The 23,631-nt window shown below is 38.2% G+C and overlaps 1 protein-coding gene across 1 annotated transcript in view; it reads right to left on the bottom strand.

Moving 5' to 3' along the window:
- Positions 1 to 23,631, bottom strand: part of DENND1B (DENN domain containing 1B) — a 143,343-nt gene that overhangs the window by 72,761 nt on the left and 46,951 nt on the right. The window contains exons 4-5 of the mRNA XM_066555830.1: positions 16,120 to 16,169; positions 8,905 to 9,024 (exon numbers count right to left, since the gene is read on the bottom strand). Coding sequence (XP_066411927.1) covers positions 8,905 to 9,024; positions 16,120 to 16,169 — 170 coding nt within the window. The remainder of the gene's footprint in view (positions 1 to 8,904; positions 9,025 to 16,119; positions 16,170 to 23,631) is intronic.

Here is a 23,631-nt window from a genome sequence, read left to right as displayed (position 1 = left end):
ATTTGAAACAGTTTCTAATCTCATTGCCATTATCATTAATTGTTACAGATTTCAGAAGTTATTTGCAGTTATGAAATTCCACATCTTCCTACACCCGGTGGGCTGACAGGCCTGCTGCTTCCCTGGAGAATGAAAATCAACTTTGTTTGGGCAGACCAGGTACGCTCTATTTGACAAGTGGTGCAGTGCTGAGCAATAGCAGAGATGTCACATTATATGTAAGAATATTGGTCTCCCTATAAAGTCATTTCTATAGACAAAATTAACTTCCAAAAATAAAACCATTCACCAATATTGCAAACACAAACACATTAATACATCTATACTTAAGAGACTTCTACCACAAGTCTGCAGCCCTTGAGCACAGTACTCTCACTGAGTTAAACAGAGTCCAAGACAAATAAGACATAACTGAAGAGTACAAGAAAAGAAACTCCAACACAGTGGTATTAGTTCCAACTTGCCTTCTATTGACAGAAGTTCTCTTTAACAGTGATATCATCAGTGACCACATGCTACAGGACTTTCCGCCATCACTATTTAAGCTATTAAGTCTGATAAACTAAATAATAACAATAAAAATAAATTATAAATTTATTTTAAATTTATTAATTATAATAAATTATGCCTTATTTACAAGTTACACACTTTCTCATCTCTGTTAGAATTTTATCACTAACATTACTGAATAGGTAACATTATGGTTAATATTAGTTGTTAGAGATTAGAAGGGGGAGCTGGAAAGGAAATAGTGCCTGAAAGGTTTTCAGAACATTTCATACCCATATATAACACCACTACTGACTTCATTCTTCAATGCAGTGTAAATCCACAGACATGCATTTCTTAAAGGCTTTAGTGCACACTGAGGACAGACCTTACATTGCAAATGTATATACTCCAGGAAGTATGCTAACTGCAACTGCAAAAACCAGGTAGGCAGAACCAAAATGCTTTCCCTGATAGGAAAAGGAAAGCTGTCAGGGGAAACCCTGGCTGGTAGAGAAGCCAAGTACTGCTTTGTGCAGCGAGTCCAGTGAAGGGTTATGTTTTCTTTGTAACACCTCTGTTCTCAGCATGCAGCTGGCAAGGTTTTAGAAACAGATCCTGATTCTTAGGGAAAAGAAAAAGCACAGCAGAAATCCAAACACACTTATAGTTAATGCATTTTCTAGGAATTTTGCTGTCTTTATAAATGCTTTAACTACTGGCTCCTAAAAAAAACAAAACCAACCCCCCTCCCCCCCCAAAAAAAAACCAAGCAAAAAAACCCAAAAAAGACCAAAACACCGCACAAAAAACCATCATGAATTTGTTCTTGCCAAGCCAAAGAGACAGCAGCAATGATTTAATGATTTCCTTTAACTCCACCATATTAATGTCTTTATCACACTTTACCATACATTGTATTGGCTACTAATCAAAACAACATCAACCTCTTAATGCTCACAGACGTTTTTAATGCTTGGCATTGCTGACAGTGGTTAAGGTGTGACATTACTACATTTGTTTTTCAATATTTTCTTAATATAATCATAAAATTTACTTTAGCGCACCTTTGTAAGGCTGCTTACAGGTGTGAACATTCCATGCCCTCATAAAACACCCACCATATCAGCACCTAAAACATCTGATCTTTGAACATTCTTTCACCTAGGACTCCTGTTCTGTAATCTTCTCAAATCATGCTCACCTGGTTTTACACATCACTGAAACACACCACAGAGAGGCAAACAGAATTAATTGTTCGCTGCAGTGTTCAGAGTTTCTGCAAATGTCAGAGCTGTGGAACAGCTTCACAGAATTACCCAGAATTAGAGCAGGGACTGGAACACTGTCCTAGCATTTTGTCAAAGACAAGGTGGGTATAAATTGCAAAGTATTTTCATAACAATGCACACACAAATGGGTAAGACTACCTAAAGGCTTTCCACTTTCTTGCTATCACCTCTGTGTTAACCGTATACATGACCCCAGCACATTTTGCTGTAGAATACTCTGAAATCTCATCTGATAATCTATTTTTGATAATGAACATGTATGAACAACATTCTATAAAAATAAATTATATTTCAGTAAAATATTAACCATACTTTTCTAGATGCATGATCTCAGCTACCCTATTAGTGAGAAAAGAAAAATTAAATGCAATTTTTATGCATTTAAAAAGGTCAAATTAATTATTTGAAATTAATGAATCCTAACAGAAAGCCAAGGGAGATTTTTATTTCATAGAGCAAGTCATGCTGACCAGAGTACTTGCATAGAAATTTCTTCCCTTAGCAACACCAGGCTGATGTTACACTTCCATGTCTTTGTGCAAATGAACCACTAAGGAAAACATCCTACTTGACCATAGTTTATGAAAGTCAGTTTCCTTCATGAGCTGAAAGAATAGTAGAAGAATTGCTTTAAGCCTTATAACCACAGACACAAGGTTAATCGCATTTCAATGTGTCTCTTAAACCTGAAAAAAAGAGGAAATCAAAATAAGTACTCCATTACACTATATGGCATGAAACCAAAGGCTGCCAGAACCTGTCCTCTGCTTCTTTAATACATAATCTTCAGTTCTTCAATAGCACAGCCTGACTGGTAAAGCTTTTGTCAATATTTCTAATTATAATGTGCTTCAACAAAATATTACAAAGATCTATTGGAAAACGACAAAGTTCCCTTTATATTTTTCTTTTATGTATTTGCTAATTGTAATTCATTCAGCACAATTAAGCATTGTTATACCTGCTTTTTCATAAACAGTAAAGAGTGCATTTGCATGTGTGCATACACAACGCATCTCTGCATTCAAAGTAAACACAGGTGTCTTTGGTCATGATAAAGACACCACCAGGTGGTTTTATGGACTCTCAACTCAAAGACCAAGTCCAAGCTCTTTGCAATTTGTTAAATCCCCAAGGCTGTCAAGCAACACTTTTGTCCTCTTTCATCAAAGGCTAATTTTGGAAGCACATTTATTAATAATCCCATTAATTGATTTGGACTGCTCTAGTAAACAGATTTCTTGGTAGATAAACACTGGATCCTATAGGCTTTACATCTTTATCCTGTATATCATATTGGACAAAGAATTGTATATGGAATCCTAGAATCCTGTAGGTTTGAAAAGATCTGTAAGACCATTGAGTCCAACCATCAACTCAGCACTGCCAAATCTACCACCAAACCACATCCCAAACACCTCATCTACCTGTGTTTTAAATCCCTCCAGGGATGGTGAACCCATCTGGGAAGCCTGCTCCAGTACTCAACAATCCTTCCCATGAAGAAACTTTTCCTAATATCCAATCTAAACCTTCAGTGGTGCAACTGGAGGCCGTTTCCTCTTGTCTCATGATGTATTACCCAGGAGAGAGCCCGACACCCACTTGCTACCTCCTCTTTTCAGGTGGTTGTAAGGAGCTGTAAGGTCACCCCTGAGCCTCCTTTTCTCCAGAATAAACAACCCCAGCTCTCCCAGCTTCTCCTGATCAGGCCTGTGCTCCAGACCCTTCTCCAGCATCTCAATGCCCCTCCTGAAGTGAGTGGCCCAAACCAAGCACAGAGTTCAAGGTGCTGCCTCGCCAGTGCCGAGTACAGGGGGACAATCCCTTCCCTGGTCCTGCTGGCCACACTATTCCTGATCCAGGCCAGGATGCCCTTGGCCTTCTTGGCCACCTGTGCCCAGCTGGCTCTTGGTCAGCCACTGTCAACCAGCACTCCCAAGTCCTTTTCCACCAGGCAGCTTTCCAGCCACTCTGCCCCAGCCTGTAGCATTGCATGGGGCTGTTGTGACACAAGGACAGTACCCAGCACTTGGCCTTGTTGGCTTGTTTGGCATTTGTTTGTATGACAGCTAAAATCCAGAAGTGTTTCAGGTCAAAGGATCTTCTGACCTTGCCCTGTTAACAAATCCTGCAAAATTATTTAGCCTTTGCTACCGCAGTAGAACTTGTCTATGTAGAGAAAATTCATCCAGCACACAAATGTCCATCAGCATCTACTAGTTGGGTAACTATTTTTTTTCAAGACAGTACAGAAATGCATTATCTGAAGCACATAGTATTTAAGTGGCTGAATTTGACAGAGGAGACCTGTAATATATTACTCCTCCTAATTAAGAACTGGCAAACTAATATGTACACTAAGTACATACTAGTTAGTACATACTGACTAATAGGTACACTAATATGTACCTTACACACTAAAGTGTACCCTAATGTGTTAAGGTACACACTAATATGTACCTTAACAACAGAAAAAAATCAAAATTAAGGTCCATTACCAGAAAAACCTCACCACCATACCTGTATTCATAAAACTATTTATGAGCAGTCAGTACATTTCATAATTAATTAGCTGTCTTATGAAAACCTCTAAAGGTTATCAATGAAGCCCCTTCACAGTACAGAAAGCAGAGAAAAATCAGGGCTTTAATGATCAATTTTAATGTATTTGGAAGTCAAAATAATTTCAGTTCTTAAACTATGTAACCACTAATGGTTTCTATTTATTTTTCTTTAATTGTAGCCACTGTCCCTGCATTCCTCAAGTTACCATCAGAAACTGTTAGACAAACAAACATGTAAGACAAACAGAGGACAACATCCAGAAACATACAACAATTTCTCTAAATATTTCTTCCATAATAATGAGAAACAATAAAAGCATAAACAATATTAATAGATCTATATTCCCTGATGGAGAATACAGGGCTCTTTATTTAAAAGTATAGCCCCTGTCTGTCACAAAAGCAAGAGACCAAGATCCTTCATGGCTAATTAAAAACATACTTAGCATTTTCTCTTAATCCAAATGAGCCACGAGGCAGGAGCTCAGACTTTTATTCAAAGTCACACACAACCCTTGTTGCTGTAAGTAGACTTCCACCTCACCGGTGCTTCTACTACAGCTCTGATAAAACTTTTACATTCATGAGTCAAAGGTTAAACAAAGGAGAGGAAATGTTTTCTGTCAAATAGTCAGGTAACCACTAACAGTCCTGAACTATCAGCAGGAATCTAACTTCTAGTAATCAAATAAAACTAAGGAAACTGCCTTTCCGTAGCTAAATGTCTAATGTCTAGGGGCTACTTTTCTGTCTGGAAAATTGACACAAAATGTGTAAAATTGAAACATTCTGCTTCTAAGGGATTTGCCTAAAGGAAGAGTGAAAAAGTTTCAAGCGTGGCCTGAACTAAAGAACTACAAAGCCTTACCACATAAACCTGTCTTCCTTATTAGAGCATTTCATTTGGAAACGTAGGTGACAATTTTACAGTCATAAAATTAACAAAATCTAAGACTGAGCATTTTAATGATGCATTTTGTGTTCCTCTGCATACCTAAGGTCAACTTCAGAGTCCATCAAGAGTTTCAAATTATTTATACTTTGTACTAAAACCATTCAGGTAATTCAAAATCAATTTCATGTAAACCCAGAAAGTATCATTTCTACTGCAGGCAGCAGTGATACTTAGAAACAAAACCCAGAAGAATTAAGTCTACTATTATTCAAAAGCAGACAATCAAGCTTCTACTGCACCACTTCAAATCTCAACTAGCAAAACTATTTCCCAAAAATAGGTAAAGTAAAACTAGGAGAAAAGATGCAGTATAGGATATGAGCTCAACAAGTTATTGTAGAATATGCCTATTGTGTATCCCTTGTCTTACAGGGCTTCATTAGCTCAACACTCTGTGGAGAGGGAGGAGGTGACACAGCAGGATTCACACTGAGAGCTTCATGAAGCAGCCATGCAGCTTAATGAAAAGCACTAAATTAAATAAAACCTGCAAAGGAATCACACAGCATTTCTGGAGAATAATCCAAGAGTCATTTTCTCATCTTACTATGGTTTAGCGCTTCAAATTCGGCAACTGCAGTCAAGCTCTGCACATTCATTCTAGACAATACAATATCACAATTAAATCCTTCTGAATTAAGTTTTTCAAACAAAAATGCCTGAGAAAGCTACCTTGGGAAATTTTTATTTCACTTTATAAACATAGAAAGCATTTGAACAATGCATTCTGATTTGGAAGAAAATCCTATTTACACAATTCATATACATGTGCATATAAAATGCAAAAAAAAACTCCATAAAACTTATGGATGAATTTTGTATGTACAAGTATATTTTCTGTTTCAAACTATCCAGTTTAAAGCAGGACCATGTGGCTGCAAATTCAGAGATCATTTCCTTTAATTAATGTTTTAGATGGACAATGAATTATAGAGCGAAGTCCCATAAACCACAATGACTTTAATCTTACATGCAGCTTTGAGTTGCTGGTGTAAAACCTGAGGACAACCAGCCTTTACTTCAGCTTTCAGTTAAGAATCCCATTCAGCAGTTGAAATTTTATCTCTTTAGACGCCCTGGCAGAGGTTAACACATGGCTTGGTACTATCCACAAAGGACACCTACAAGGGAAAAGCTGTGAACTGTTGCCCACTCAAACATCTAAAGCATTTCCTTCCAATCACTTTGACTGGCTTGTTCCTGCTTGTCTTTAGAGATTTTTAGTTACATTTCAGTTATTTATGACAATTCAACTAAGTTTTCTGTATTTAATTATCTCTAATTGTCTTTGTCAAAGCCTCAGTCAGTAATCTTATTATAGTCCTCTTGTTCAAGGGGATACATCCATGCGCACAGGAGAAGGCAGTTTGACACGGCATTCCTGTACACGTGCACCTGTGTTTTTATAGAAAAGTCCATGGCTGTAGTGCACACACCTGTGATGAACAAGAAGTCTGAACTGCCCGTACATCAGCCATCATGTGTATACACATAGCAAATATCAGTTTATGTGGTTTTGATATATGGACAAAAGCGAGGCTGAACATGCGCACACATTCTTTACATATAAAGACAGTACTCCTTTTTTTTAATTATTTTGGTTAATTTAAGAACAGTAAGAATGTGCAAAGGAGATAAAATGCCCAAAGAAATCTGCTTAGTGAGTCTTCTTTCACTTGGTCACTTCTAATGAATCTTGGGATTCAGAGAAAAAACCAGACTGGCTACTAGAACATATCAGGTGGAAATAGTGATGCATTCCTTCCAGCTAAACACAACACAACACACACATTCTGGAGATAAGCAGAGTACCCAGCCACGAGAACAGTGCTATGAAGCTAGTGCTGTTATGCATTCAGCTGTGCATTGTAAATTTGAAATTGTCACAATAAAAGCAATAAAGGCAATGCTTTGGATATGGTTCAGTGAAAAATTATAGCTTGCCACTTTTCATTTTCCTACTTATTTCTACCAAGTAACAGACCATTGACTAATCTTTAGCTGATGCACGTCCATGGGGAAATGTTAAAAGAAATACCCAGTTTACACCAGCTGAGAATTTACATCCTTTGCTTTGCAGCACTCCATGCAGTGCTTAAATGCACTTGAGTGTGCATAACTGATTAGATGTTGTTACAGCCACAGAAACAAAGCAAAAAATTTTGTTTCTAGCTTGATGAAGGGAGAAAAGATTAACTCAGAGAAAAGAGCTAAAAGCATACACATATATTTTCACTCTGGGCTTTAACAAGTTATATTAAAAAAAAGGTATCACAGAGAAAATGGCTAAATATTACGCATTCCAAAAGCCTAAGACTTAAATCCTTCTGAAGTATTACTAAAGGCATATTTCAAAGATCCCAGAAAGCAAAATAATTTCCAGAATGTAGTATTTCCCTTTTGCTACTTTCATTATATGGTAGTATTCTTTTTTTTTTTTTTTGCAATATTTACAGCAAACCTTCTTTTAAAATTACTTGCGAAAAACATTCAGCGTACTGGCTCTCAACATTAGTTTGGCATCTGTTTAAAAGTTCATTAAAATCTTGATGTGCTCTTTCCAATAATTTTAAGCACTACTCTACAAGTCTCTATATTGGCTGGCTCTTTTTTCCCTCAGTGTTCATTTTCTGATAATCCTTTTGCAGGCTGATGTTGGGTTTTTCTCCCTAACTCACATGGTCTATCCTAGGGACATCCTCCACAACTACCTGATTTCCATATTGCCCAAAAATCTGAGACCTTGCTTTTCTCCATATTCTTCCTATCTTATTCTCCAAAATTCTCTCTTTCCCATTTGCTGCCAATGCATTTGGCTCCTCCTCTCTTATGTTTGTCCAGATTCTTGCTTTAAAAGCAATTTAAATTCAATTTTTTTCTTCCTTTTTGCTGCTGAACTGGACATTCGTATTTCCTCTACTGGGCTTGCAGGCTGCTAGGTTCTTAATTGAAGTTGCAAATCTGTCCTTTAATGAGATCACTCTTCCTTTAGTTTAATTACAATGATTTTAGGACAGCTAAACAAATTGGGGTTTTTTGTTACCAAAACAATTATTTTAAGAGAGAAGAAAGAAAAAGCAGAGAGAGAAACAAAGTATTTCTTTGGGGTCACTCTCCCCAACATCAGTATCTTCTCTGCAATAAAACAGCATGCTCTTGTGAACTCTCTGGATCTATTGTTTCTTATACTAGCTATCGTCCAGGCAAAGAACTTGGAACAGACACCCAAGAATCTCCTTTCCAAGGACAGGAATACAGAATAATGCACTTTATTACTGAATTGACAGAGTGCTTGTCAAAGATCTGATTAGAAAGTAAAAATATCCACATAACAGTCCAAGCCTCTAAGGCTGCAATGCATTGTTCTCTGCATTTAAGCAGAGATTTCATGTTATTTGAATAAAATTATTAAGTTCACAGAAGAATACCATCATATGGGGCTTGAGGCCACTTTTTATGTGAAAGCAATAGTAACGCTGCCATAGAAAAATAATACCTGATAGCAAAGTTAAATACATTAGCAGAGAACTTGGAAAAGATAATTTTTTTCTTGTATTTTCCATATTCACTCATTGAGTCAATTTTTATTGTGCCACCTTACCTTAGGATACAGAGGCAGACCTTGCCTCCTGACGTCAAACGGCAGAATCCAAACCTTTGCTTACTTTCAATGTCAGTGAGCACAAAGGTGAAATGCTGTCCTACTTGGTTTTGGGACACCCTGAAAAAACAGATACAGAGCATAAAACCATTAAATCACATAAAACATGAGCATTTAATTCATTGGCCTCAATTATTTTCATGCTTAATCCTCACTATAATCCTCAATACAATTCTATTGTCTGCTGTTATTTTCCAGTTTTTACACAATCTTCTACAGCAGAATACCTAAGAACCTGCCAGTAATGATTAACACCTGCTATTTCTGGTTCAATCTTAGATGACCATGCTGAAAATTAATTCCCAGAGAAGCTAAAAATCATCACAGACCCCAGTCTACCAGTCAGAGAGCACCAATATTTAATTTATCCCCTGCAATATGGGGCAGGGGTCTGTTGAGGTTTTGCGGGTTGGTTTGGGTTTTCTTTAAATCTCCAGCAAAATAAAATATAGAAAATCTCCCCCCTAGGGAAAAAAGAAAGTAGCAGTTGATCAAAGGGCAAGAGAAGCTACATAGGACACAGATTTTTTACTGTTTAAGACGTGCATGACAAAGGTTTAAAAATTAACTACATGGTACCACTATCCAGCCTGTACAGTCTCCCACTCTTTTCAGTTTATTTTAGCCCCTCTTGAACATAAAGTGACTAAAATGAACCAAAAGCCTGTACTGAGCATACAACATTAGAAAATACACTTACTCCAATATAATCACCCATAATTAATGGACTTTTTTCATTAGGTAATTAATCTCAAATCATTAAAACAAGCACTTTCCTCAGCTGCCTTCAGCAGCCCGGAACAATCTAGTGCTCTCTTTAACCACTGTAAATACTCAATGGCTTGTGCCCAGTCCCTCCCTGCTCAGGTTCTGGGGAGCTGGGATGCTGCACGCTGCGCTGGCACCACAGAGCCATCAATAACCTGGCCCTACTGCTCCCCTGCCACCCCTGTGGTTTCCTCTGCCACATCTCTGCACTTTGCTCCTTCCTGCAGAGAGCAGACTGCCATGGAATGTGCTGTGTGGTTTCAGCACCCCTGTGCACCCTGGGGCTCCCACAAAAACCAGCAGCAGCTGCTCAGCTGGAGCACTGGAAATGCTCCGAGCAGTGACCTTGGCTGCCTCTGCTCCCACCCTCTCTCAGCTCAGCCATGTCCCACTCTGAGCCCTGGAGCTTCCAGCAGCCAGCCCTGGCTTCTCCTCACACCATGGAACACCTGGCAGGGTTAGGCTGGAGGCTCTGTGCACAACCAGACCAACCCAAATTGGTTTTAATGTTCTATGTACACCTATGTCAGGCAAAATGTCTGTACACAGGGCCACTTTAAAAGTGAGATATAAATTCTGATATTTTCTATTAAAAATAGCCCAGCCAAGTTATGAGTTCAGTGGGAAGCATTTCTGATGCCACCTCACCATCTCCAAATCACAATCTTCCCTTTGCTTCTTTAAGAGAGGCAACTCCATGTTTGACACGCAGCATAAAAGCGGCCCAGCTTGAAAACCACTTCCCACACAGTTTAGAAAGAGATGTGAGCAGCAAGTCCCAGATTTTTAATTTGAGAAACACTCCAAGGCTAAAACTAAATTTCCACAAGAACCCAAAAATTTGCATTTGGTCCCGTTTGCTTCAAAAGAACAGCTAACAGAAGCCAGTGACCGACCATCCATCTGGACTACATTTTCTGTTCAGTTTAAAATACTGAATTAATTCTTGGTTTCTAATTTGAGAGCTCCACTTAAGATGTGGGGGCAGCAAGGATGCCTGTTTTTTCACTCCTCTTCAGCAGAATTAAAACTGACTATATGTAAGCCCTACCATGAAAAACCAATGATAATTGGGGATTTCAATCGATAGATGACCACAATGTATAAACCAGATACATAAAACATTCCACAAGTGCTAGCACTACAGTTTTAACACATATATAGCATGTTCCATCCTGCAGACAAACACTGGCCAAGTGACTTGGGGTTTGTGCCTCTCTGTTTCACTGCAGCACATTCAGCTTGTTCAGAAATCAAGTCTCCCCTCCAGCAACAGGGAGCAGCTCCTGGCCCTGGTACCTGGACCACAGCATTGATGCCTCTCAAGTTTTCCTAGCATGGAAACCAGCACAGATAAAATGAAATTATCATATACCAGAATTCCCTCAACAAAATGTTTTCCAGACTTGTTATTGGAGGACAAGATAAACCAGCCCAGCTGCAAAACCTTCCTGCAAAATGCTGCTCTAGTCAGCTGTTTGAAGGGAGCATGATCTGCTCCCTTGAAGGGGAGAGCAGGCACAAATCGTTCCCAACCAGTGCTGACATTTTCCTCACTCTTTCCTCTGCCTTGCTTTTGACTTACTTTCAACTCTTGCCCTGCATGCTTACTTTTAATGTTAGTTCAATAATAATAATAAATCACTAATAATGAAGAATGTGTGTAAATACTTATTAACCCTGCAGACTACAATGGGCTCTTTCAAGGTTATTACAGTTCACTATAGAAATAAAAATAGGTTTTAAAATTTTCTGTGTGCCTACACAATGCAGAAAAGGCTCTTTAGTACACATAGAGTAGGTAAAGAGTAATTTTAAAGATTTTTGTTTACACTACAGCCATTGCTTAGGCCTTATTTTAAGGGAGCCTTGAGAGAGTTGATTAAGGCAGGAAACTGAATCTCTCCTTCAAACAAAAAGCAGCATATCTAAACATTAAATTTATCCTTTGCTCTCCACAAAAACTGCTTTTCTTACAGATTATTTTGTTTAGGATACAGAAGATGTTTGAAATTAATTTTTTCTTCAAATTTTAGAAATTTCTGAGGAGTTTAAAAAAAATTTAAGACCTTATACATGGGAATAGAGATTTCTGTTTTCTTTAAAAATAAGTCTTAATGTTATTGTTACTTATATCACGTACATGTCCTTGACCAATATAAATAATATACACAGTTCTGACTGAAGCTTTCATGGCTGCTACTTAAACCTGAAAGTTCCACACATATTACAACTCTCAAACTGATAGGGAAAACCAAACCCATCAGTCACCAGTCTGTCACCCTAATTTCCCAAATCAAAGAACAGAATAGAAACTGTTTCAAGCAGGAATTTGAAAACCAGGTGTTAAGGGGGTGGTACAAGCTGATGGAGAGACTGGGGAGACAGTAGCACCAGGCTGGGCATTCTCCTTCAGCTAATTGCTATCCCCAAATCTAAGCTTCAAGGACTATTTTCTTCACTTCCGTGCCCATTCCAGGATCCATGGTAATTCCCATACTCGAGTGACATTCTGCTGCTAAGGAGAAATTGTCTACAGCAGCAGCATCATTGATTATTCTCCAAAATCCAACACTTCCCCATGACTGGGTGAGCACCATGGAGAAATTAATGTGGTACACATCACTGTCTCCATGCTGTTCCTACAGGCAGTTCCTAAAAGAGTAGCTAAAAGAGGCTTGTGTGCTTCGCATTCAGCAGAAGAAATGCATCCTGAAAGGGAAAAGACTGAGGAATGAAAGGAGCAAGGGAAGGACTTATGGTGGAGAGAAATGGCAGAGGCTCAAAGCACAGAAAAAAAATGAGGGGTCAAGCAGTGACGTAGCACAACTTCAGGCTGAACCTGAAATGGCTCCAAAAGGAACAAGAGAAGTTGCATCCTCACCAGTCATCACCCAGTTACATAACTGATGGATGTGGAGATTGGGCTATGGACTCCGCAAAGTCACACCTGAGCTCCGGGTTGAGAGGAAAAATACAAAAGACTGCTGGAGAAAGAAAAGTGAAGCAAACCATGCAGGATTTGCACAGAGGATTCAAGCAACAAGAGAGAACAAAATGCTTTTATCTGAAGCATTAATATGACTTTAGCAAACATTGAAAGGAAATTAAAATCTCTGTCCTCAAATGTTAAATCATCCTAGACCATATAAAAATAAATAAATGGAGTACCAAAGAAAAGGGTCTTTCTTTGTAAATACATACATGCAAACTGTTAGAATATTATATACTTGTGCCATTATTAAATAGAAAATAATTTGTTCATAAAAGAGACATAGGTACTTGGAGCAAATGCTCAAGAACTTCTATGATGTAATTAATTTCTTAATCCCTTTAAAATAAAATGTAAGCCATAACCAGAAGTAACAATTTACATGTTTGTTTTCAATAAAAAATATGTATAAACCTCAAAGTTTAAGTCATGGTCAAAGAATTTTTTTTACACCATTGTGCCTCTTTTGGCTTGACTTTCAGTTTCAATTTAATGGGAGTTTCCTTTAGATTTTTAATTACCATTCACGGTATGTACTTTTGATAATTAGTGTGAGTAGTGTACAGTTACTTATAACATCTGCATAAGGTATGCCCAGTGAGATGATGCAAGCAGCATCAAACAGTGAGAACTAAATCTGGATCTCTATGATCATTGCAGGATAGTGGATAAAGAAAATCCAATAGATTATCTCATTTCTTTTCTTTTTCAATTCCTTAAGTAATTAACATAGGTGACTTGAAAGAAAATGGGTGACAGTGATCTTACTACTGGTGCTTTAACTTTCCTTTCTCCATAATTTGAAGAACATAGATTTTTTACTTTATTTAATTTTATTTAGCTGGATAAGAGAATTAACACTCCATTATCTATAACTCTGCTGTGTAGTAGAAACCCAGAACCAATCTATAAAACAGTCAAATTTTTTTTTAAGTATCAGAATCATACTTAATTCCATCATATAAGTGGAAGTTACTACTTTTGCACTAGTAATTTCTAGCTCTTAATAGGTTCAGACAATGCTTGAAGTGTTTTATATTAATAAATATACATATCCTACATATATGTAGATAAATATACATATATTACAGGTTGAGAAGCTATGCTCTCTGCAGTACAATACACTCAATAAACGAAACAGGTATTTTCTATTTCAGTTCAAATGTTTCTGTACAGAAATTGTCATTGAAAATGCCTGTAAAATCTCTGGGAGTATTAGGTGCACCATCTATCATGACCCTATATACAAGAGGAAAACTATATATACATATATACATTCATCAGACAAGGGAAAGCATATTTATGGCTAGACAAACACTAAAATGATTGTAAGATCTTAAATCTCCAGTGGAAAAAAGCCCTATAAAAAAGAACTTCAGCAGTGTTTTTCTCAATCCTTTTCTTTATCACTCCAAATGTCAAAATAAAAATCATTAAACTGAGAAAGCAGAAGACAACTAGTTATGTTTAAAACAATTGGTAAGGTGTGTCTACACTATAGAAAACACTTGAGCTGAGTATAAAATGGCAAACACATCATGCAGCCAGGAAGTTGTTCACACAAACAACTCGCCAGCGACAGTCCCCACTTTTCTGCCTGAGCTTCCAGCATATCTGTCCTTTGCTCCACAATAGATCTGTCCCTCCTCACCCATGCTGCTCCACTCCCATCATCCCACGTTGCCTTTGGTTCTCCCTGCAATCCCTCTGAACTCGGCTCCAGCTCCACAGGCAGCTGCGAGTGCGGCGCCCATTCTAAAGGCACCGGGGCACTGCCTGAGCAGGCTGCAGGCCAGACTGAGCAGCCTCACTCCTCCCAGCAGAGCCCCAGCTTCCAGCAACCTCCACTCCTGAAAGCTGACAAGTTTTATGAAATTCGTAGAAATTTTGCACTTTTGAGAACACTGCTTTACAGTCAAGCATGAAGCCAACAGTCAAAAAGCATCACCAGGGAGAGGGCACAGGGGTGGTTAACAAACAACAAACTTCCTTTCACTTTTTCCTTTTTGTTCTCTTTTTCTTTGTTTTTTACCCCTACATATAATCAGCTAAAATACATACTTAGCTATGCTAGAAATTCAAGTATTCCCACAGTTCATTAAGTTCATTCTCTTCATACCAGCAGCTAAGTGCCTTCTGAATGGTTCAAGAGAAATAGTTACAGTAAGACAACTTATTTGAAAATAATTACTCACTGCCACTGATTATCTTCTTGCCACTGGATGGCAGCAACAGAACCTCACCTTTTTCTGTTAACCTCAAATTTTATTTCCATTATTCATCTTCATTACCAATTTTAAACAGAATTCTGTACATATCTTAAGCACATTAAAGACTTTAATGCTTTAAAGCCAATCACTGACAACCATATTACTTAAGTCATTAAAACAGCTTAAAGGACAGTGAGCTTAACCAGTTCAAAACCCAAACAACTTAATTAAATTCAGCTATAAAAGACTAAATAAGCCTAGTTTACTTCAGGGAAGTTGTGTTTATAAAGATCTTTATTTTGCCACTGTGTTTTGCTGCAAAGACACTCTTCTTTCCTCTTTCCACACACCAGCTTTTCCTCTACTGACAGCAGCTTCTTGCATCTGATAGATGCTTCTCATCTCCAACTTGCCATCTACAACTGATGCTCATGTTGTTCTGAAATTGGCTCAGCCTGCACATTACCTGGGTGTATCTTTCATTAATTATGCAAATCAAGCTTTTAATTCAATCTTCGCCAATTCGGACAACACAGGTTTTCGAAACCAAGTGAGTTCAATCTATTAAATAAATTACATTAATCATTTTGACAAGACCAAATAAATATTTTCATTAATAAAAACATTTTATATTAACAATTTAAATGACTGGCAGCATTATATAAAAACAAGACTATAACTGATACCAGAAAGGTAAGGACTAATTAATTATAAATAATGGTCTGGATTCTTCTCTGAGAAAAATCAATTGTATATTCAGCTACTTCCATGTAATTCAAGTCTTAATTTCTTTAAATTCAAACAACACATTTTCTGTACTGCTCAGTGAGTTTTTATATCCTGGTGCACCATAACATTTTTAATGAAGCTGCTTAAAGGAAACTGTGTTATATCCTTATACTAACACAGATGGTGCTCACAATTACAGTGTACAAAACTGGGAACTGGAATGTAGCTCTACCTGGACAGAGATATGCCTAAAATTCTGTAAGGATTACATTTTGCTGTGATAGTTTCCTTCTAGTGACTTCATACTTACTTGAACAAAGGGTACGTTTTCTCATCGGCAGGTGCAAGCTCAGGGAATACATTACATTTGCCTTTTCTTTAAATCCTTCCTTGTAATTATGCTAAAAATAATTTTCTATGAAATATTTTTAAATAAATGATAACTGTAGCACATACCTTTCAACATCAAAAGGAAAGCAGAACTTTGGAACGCTGTTCAGCACTTCCTGAAAATACAAGCAAAAGAAATGAAGTCAGGGGCTTTTTGAAAAGGCTTTTGAAAGGTCTGATTTTTAAAAAAATGGCCAAAAATACTCATAACAAATAATAAGTTCAAGGAATACATGATTAGAAAAAATACAGCACACGTTCCTGGACTGAAATAATTGATTATTAAAAAGGAATTAGGTTTGTGCTTTGGCAGATTGCAAAGACAATGCCATAGAAGCCCCAGGAGGGAAAGGCCTGGCCTGAAGGGTATTAACACCCTTCACATCCCCGCTGGGATTCCCTTCAACAAGGCCATATGGATTTTACAAGAAGCACCACACCATATGGGTAAGCCACGTCTGCTGCTACTTGTACCACAGACTAGCCACAGGGACTTCTGACAGATCCTGGCTCAAAAATACAAATGTTGTTTCAATTAAAATGCAGGCAGAGAAAAGGGAATGAAGTTGGCAGCAGAATGAATTACAGAGAGGTATAACAACTCTATACATGTTCCATAGTCAAATGCTGAAAGTGATGGAAATCGCCTACTGGTCCAAAGCAGAAATTTATATGATTAACCCTTTGGGTCTCACAAGCAAGCTTTGCTATCAATAAAGGAAAGGGGGTGGGGGAGAGCAAAATCCACCAGATCTACATTCATACCACAGTATGAAAGGATAATGTCTCTCTTTCGTGCAGAATTTTATTTAAGAAGCTGTTTAGTGGCAAATAAAATGTGTTAATTAAAATATAAAAATGCTCTCAAACTAGTCAACGTTTTTCTTTTTAAAAAAAAGTGAATTACCAGATCATTTAGCAGCAAATATTAAACGACGACTTTACAAGATCCTAGAAAATAGGTTTTATTTCCTTGCTCCCAGCTGGGAAAATAAACCCCCTGTGAAATGCTTCAGCAAGAAGAGACAGTTGACATCCATGCAGTTGGTCGAAGCTGAAGAATTCCTTTTTTGTAGCAGCCCAACAGACCTGTATTTCTGTATACAAGAGCTGGTCTGCAAGGTTTGTTTTCAGAAAAGAGCACATTGATTACAAATTTCCAGGGCTGCACATGAGGGTTTAAGAAGCTGATTTAAGGTGTTAGCACTGCAGCCTGAACACCCTGTTTACTGCAAGTTGGACAGTCAACTCCCATTAGGGGAAATTGTGTATTTCAATTCCTACACACTACAATGACTACTTACTTCAAATACTCACGAGGCTCAGTGGATAGAGTAAAATATAAAGAGCCCACACAGGTAATCAGCAAGAGAGGAAGAGTTCAGGAAAAAGACACCTGTGACTACAACATGTGTATATTTTAGCTGCAACATTTTAAGGGTATATGATGTGCCTCAGCAAACCTTTATGTGATACTCAATCAGGAAGTCAATGTTTTTAGAATTTCCAAGTCATACAAGAGATTTCAAGGAATCTAGAACTTTTACTTGGTTGACACAGTGCACGAAAGACACAGATGTGTTTTTGGGAAAGGTTATGAACTCCATTAACAACAACAGCAGTACATAGAATACTCTTCAAAAGGAACTGCTCAAGCACCATCCTACCTGCTCTGAGTGCCCACTGCAGAAGGGTGAGAAGCAAAATATAAACAGGGCAGGTAAGCATTTGATTTCAGCAGTCAGGAACAAGCACACACAATGCCAGTAGTAACAATAAAAAACTCTAACAAAAGAGAGCAAGCAGAACAGGCTAATCAAAACTTCTAACTCAGAAACTTCCTAAACATTTCCAAATAGTCTCTCACTTCAGGCTCATAAAGCTTGTTTTTCCTGTTTCAAAGAAATAGTATTTTATTCTTTTTCTAAATCTGCACCTATTCTCACACTATAGGAAGTAATTTTTCTCCTCACTAACAAGGATTTTAATTGCTGCCTGGTGAGCTTAGCACTGACTCAGAATTGGGTATGGAAATGTATTCATTTATGTTCCCCATTGTATCCTCTTAGAATAAATTATCACGAGAGGAAAAGAAAACAAAAACAAAAAAACCAAAGGTATTAGCTCAATATTTTGACGGAAGAACCTGAAAATTACGGGTGTGTTTTGCAGCGCTGCCCGGGCCGAGCACAGGCCAGGGCTCCCCCAGTGCCGCCCGGCCCTCCCCAGGCGGCCGCGCACGCTCAACTTCTGCGGAGCGGCCTCTGCCCGCTTCCCAACTGGCAGGAGCATCCCTCGGGGGACAAGTCTTTAAACCTCCGCACTCTTTAAAATTCAACCAGCCAGCAGGTCTATAGACTGGTGTATAAACAGTATAGACACACACACACACAAAAAAAAAAAATCCTCTCTCAGCTTATGTCAGTGACAAAGCAGCTCAGCAGTTGACTGCTTCTCCCCTGACAGCGTAAGCTGGGTTTACACAGATCAATAGATGGAAGTCCTACCTAGCTTCCAGGGCTCCGCTTTCTCCCTTAATTACGGGTGCTAGTCAGAATTTTCAAATGGAAAAAAAGAAGCCCCCAAGGTGCTTCTAGATGAATTTAAAATGTAAGTGATATTATACAGACACATTTGTGTACATATTTGTGTACAATTACAACTGGTACTCGCAGCAATCTCTCTATTGGATAAAACTGGAGCTCTGTCTCCTAACGGGTCATCATTTTCAATGCTCACTAACCAGCCAGGACTTCCTCCTGAGTCAATATTTACACTCTCAGAAAAAGAATAACATTATTTGTTGTCTTTTATATTCACAGCCTGATAAAATTGTATAAAAATTGATAAATGTATTTACTTCTGAAGGCAAAAGGTTGTAGAGGTCTTCAAAAAGCAAAATAGTTCGATTCACACGTCCCAGGATTATTTCCTCCTCTGGCTCTCACAGTATTAGCGCTTTCAGAAATGGCCCTTGTGTCATAAACAAGGTGTATACAGGGGGAAGATGATAATGATGTAAAAGAAAAACATTAAGACCCACACAAGTAAAGTTATCTATTTGCTTTTAAACACTGACTAAATATTTACAGGTGCATACAAAATTGTGTTTAATTGCTAAGTTAAAGGATAACTATCTCATTCCTCATGCAAACTCCAAGAGAAAGAAGAAAATCATAAAAATAATATCATGTGAACTGTGACGTGCTGCTTCCCTTGAAAAAAGCTTAAACAAAGACAGAGATTTACAAAAATATTTGCTTTATACCTACAGCACAGCAGCAGAACCCTGCACTCTCACAGGCTTATGGTGCAATGGTTTATTAATTCACTCTCATCAGTTGCACTGTCCAACTCCAGCCTGGCCTGGTCATGCTCACTGCCTCTACAATAGGAGGATATTACAGAAGCCTGAATGGTAGGAATTATTTAGTGTTCCTTGCTCGTTTTGGTACCCACTCAGCTAATTCTGTGTATCAGCATTTTATAAAGCACTGTAAACAGTAGTAGAAAATGCTTCTGAATTCATACATGCCAGCTTTGTGGGAAGAAAGGTTCTGATAACTTCATATTCTAGAAAGAAACATGGTCAGTAATTAACTGATCAGTCAAGGCACTTTTGCCTTCGGATAGTTCAGATTTTCCTCTAGATCTAAAGACAAATTATGAAGAATTTCCTGAAACTGTTTTACATAAAAATTAATACCTAATAGTAATACTAATTGTCTTGCTATTCATATCCACAGGGCAGTCCCACCAAAGTCCTGTGCACATCTCACCATTTCATTTGCAGTGTGACACCACAAGATGGGTGTAACACAACTGTGTGACGTGGGAGTCTCAGTGTGGGTGGCAAAACACAGAGCCCTAGATGCGCCCTCTAAGCTCCACCTGCTGCAACACTTCTATTCACAGAAGATAGATAAGAAAATTTGTGCAATCGCAGCTCCCTAAAAATAGACGTGATCTTTCCAGCTAACAATTTTCAGACTAACTTGCATATAGCACTGTGGTTTTTGACAGTTCTTTCTATGTCAATACAGCTGCCACGTAACACTTCATACATCCCTGACAAACATACAAAGAGGAAGGAGATTCTGGACCACATAGCAGAAGTTGTCACTAATGGATTCAAGCAAGATTAAAATTCCACTAAACTGAGCTACGTGTACATTTCTACAACCACAGATTGTTTTGACCCACAGAACAAATTCCACTCCACTGCTGAGAACAATTTTTGATCCTCATTTAGTTGGCTAACATGTAAACCACAACTGAAAAGGCCCTACAGACTAATGACTGACATTCAGAGGAATCAGGTTGCTCGTATCACTTAAGCACAGAGCCCTGTGAATACTTGCTCTCTAAAAGGTGTTTGCATCATTCAAAAGCTTATTCAGAGAAATATCCATTGTGTAAAATGATTAAGAAGCTGAATACCTGCAAAGGAGGATGAGATCACTTACAGAATTTCAGACAGATTTAATTTCTCTTGTTATTGCTTCCACCTGGCCACCATTCAGTTACATGCCTCAGGAGAAGATGCCAGACAGGCAGCTGAAGATTTTTAGTAGCTTTGTCTGGTAACTTCGTGCTCTACACAGCAACAAGGGCACAGGTAAGCACACAGACAGATGAGGCAGCAGGACAGGAAGACTTTAGACAACAAGGTAATGGGATGAGCTTGAGATCTCAGAGAAGCAAAATCACATCAACAAGTAACTCATAGAGGTGATAGTGGAGGCCCCAAGGTCAGCTGTCCCTGTGACTGAACTTGGAGGTGGATTGTTGCAGCATCACTGAGAACCAACAGCATGTAAAATACACACAAAAAGGAATGAGAAAAACCTTAAGGACTGGAACAGTGAAGGACCAGGGTGTGCTGCACTCCAGCTGGAGGTATGATACAGAATGTTCTTGCCCTGTAGAGCAGACTAAGGCTGCTGTCCCAGGCAGCACACTTTTTACTGCTCTCACAGCAGCTTTCAAAGGCACTTCACAAGAAGGAAAGCTAATCCTGCACGATTAATCTCACTGTCCTACAAGACTGAGGCATAAGACTTTCTAAACTACCACAGAGTAAGTTTTAAAATTCAGAGATTTTACTAAATTTTAAATTCTTGGAGTCTCTACTTGCCTATTTGCTCCTGAATCTCATCACATAACCAGACAAAAATAAAGCCTATTTCAGACAGGTGTGTCCAGCATAGTATACAGGGACTCAATTAAAATAACAAGCTCAGTTACAAATAGCAGAATAAAACCAACATGAGGTTCAGCACAGGTTAATTTTCCTGCTTAAAGAAAAAACTCTTCAAATTTCCTGGAACTCATAATAAAAACATAAAAATTGACAATGCCCTTCTTTCCCCTTCTTCTAAGGGGAAAGAAAGGTCCCCTTAGAATAAGTTTAGATTCAAATGTTACCATCTACCTCTACTATTAGCAAGGCAAACAAAAACAAGATAAATACTACTTCACCACAAATCTCTAGCATGCATGTAATATTAGTATTCCACGTAGCAAAAAATAGTTTTCCCACAGTTCCCTGGCTCATGTCAGGGAGATCATCATTCCCTAGGCAGTATCAGAGTTGGGAAAAACAGGAAATATGTCTTTCCACCTCCACTCTTGAGATTACTATGTGAGGAGTATTTAATTTTTAAGGTGGTAGAGTATTTACTACCTTTAAGAAAATTAATTACATTTTGCAGAAAAAAAAAAGGAAAAAAGGGCTGTATGGCACACAACTTTCTTTCACCATGCAGTAGGTGAAAAGTGGCTTTTTATTAATAAATACTTTCCATATCTCTAACACTATCTGCGAACTCAACAGAGAAGTTCTCTTAACTAGAGACTAGAATCACAGGAGACATCATTTTCTAAATCCAAATATATCAGTCTCAGAAGGTCAGGTTAAACTCCCCAAGTCATCCAGCACAGCTAAGGGGTCAGCAATATTTGTTTCACTCAAGACCTTTTCACATCTCCCCCTGCTTACAACAGCAGTTAAGATGCAAGTCTGGCAGCAGTGCTGAGAACCTCCTGCACATCCTGTTCAGATGCTGTTTCACCATTTGTGAAAAAATAATTACTGTCAAAGAAATCACAAATTGAAAAACCGGTTCATAATTATTTGTTTTACCTGTTGTTTTTTCATTCCACCTTTGAATATTCTGACAGCAAGGGACAGAACTGAACCTATTTGCAACAAACCCAACTCTATCTATTCAATATAATGCTTTAAAGTGAAGATTGCAGTCTCGGAAATGTCTGCAAAACAGTATCAAAGAATATCATGAGTAGAGTGTAGTTGACACTTTGGTCAAAAGGCTCCTATTTGCAAGATTTCCTTTTCAGCCACCAAGAAAGGCTATTTATAAAATGAACTATAAAAAACACTACAGATAATGACTATCTGCATTAGCATGAAAATGAAATATACTGAAAAAATCATAACATTTCAAGCACGACAAACTCTACTCCAGATGCGACTTGATCTATTTCAAGTTGATTTTTAATTCCAAGCATATTTTGTTCCAAATATATTCCAAATATTTTTCCCTAAGTACTGCATTAGTTACTTAAAAGACAAGTCCAGAAACAGAGTGTCTGTAAATAGTAGGATGCCATTCCTTGCCTGCAAAGCTTTTAGTGAACAGCTGGCCAGCCCAGTAAATACCCAGTACTGTGTACACAGAGAGGTCAGCACCAGCCCTGCAGACTGCTCCTGCTTAGGATGGGCAAGAGATTGTCTTGTAAGCACCAGGAGATGCTCTTCCAGAATCACAACTTCCCATTGGTTATTTCATAAAATGACTGCACAGCACAGGCCATGAAGAAATCCTGATTTCACTGGCAATTCAGTAGTCAGAAATCCAAGCATCAGGTAAATTAGGGAACAACCTGAGTGCCACGCTGAGAGAAAGCATCTGTAGCAGAGAGTGATTTATGCAGATAAACAAGGTGAGACAGTCCAAAAGCCAAACCCTTGTCTGGGCTCATCCAAGCCTAAACGTGGAGCCCTGTGGGACAATGCTGGCTCCCATGGGTCAGCAGCAGGGGAAGTCAGGGAACCACACACCACCTTGTACAGGGTACTGAAACCAATGACATGTGGAGGCTGACTTTCTTGGGCTACAAGAATCTACAGCCAAAAGAAAAGGAACTGAGAAAGGAAATCAGCTTCTAAGGAACCTGACAGAATTGTAATTCCTTAAATAAAATTATTTGTGACATTTTTATAAAGGAAATATTTCTTCTTTTACACTCAGCAGAGGTTACATTCTAAGCTTCATCACAGTGCAGTTCAGTAAGAATTGCTTGCAGTAATAGTTTTTCAGTACTAAATTGAGATATTATCAAGTGTGTTGAAAAACGGAAGGAAAATGAAACAACTACAGACCAAAGAGAGAAAGGGAAGCAGCAAACAAGCATTAAATTTAAGTGTTAACTTGCCCCTAGTGTTACCCAATGCAGAAAGATGATTATCCAAAAAAATAAAGTGCAGGGGACATACAACTGGGTGTCTTTTCCCTAGAAGATTGCAATGTACATTCACTTTACCTATAGCTGAGC

The sequence above is a fragment of the Molothrus aeneus genome, chromosome 9 (assembly GCF_037042795.1).
Source record: "Molothrus aeneus isolate 106 chromosome 9, BPBGC_Maene_1.0, whole genome shotgun sequence".
NCBI lineage: Eukaryota > Metazoa > Chordata > Aves > Passeriformes > Icteridae > Molothrus > Molothrus aeneus.
The sequence above is the reverse complement of the archived record's forward strand: the minus strand, read 5'-3'. Positions and strand labels throughout refer to the sequence as shown.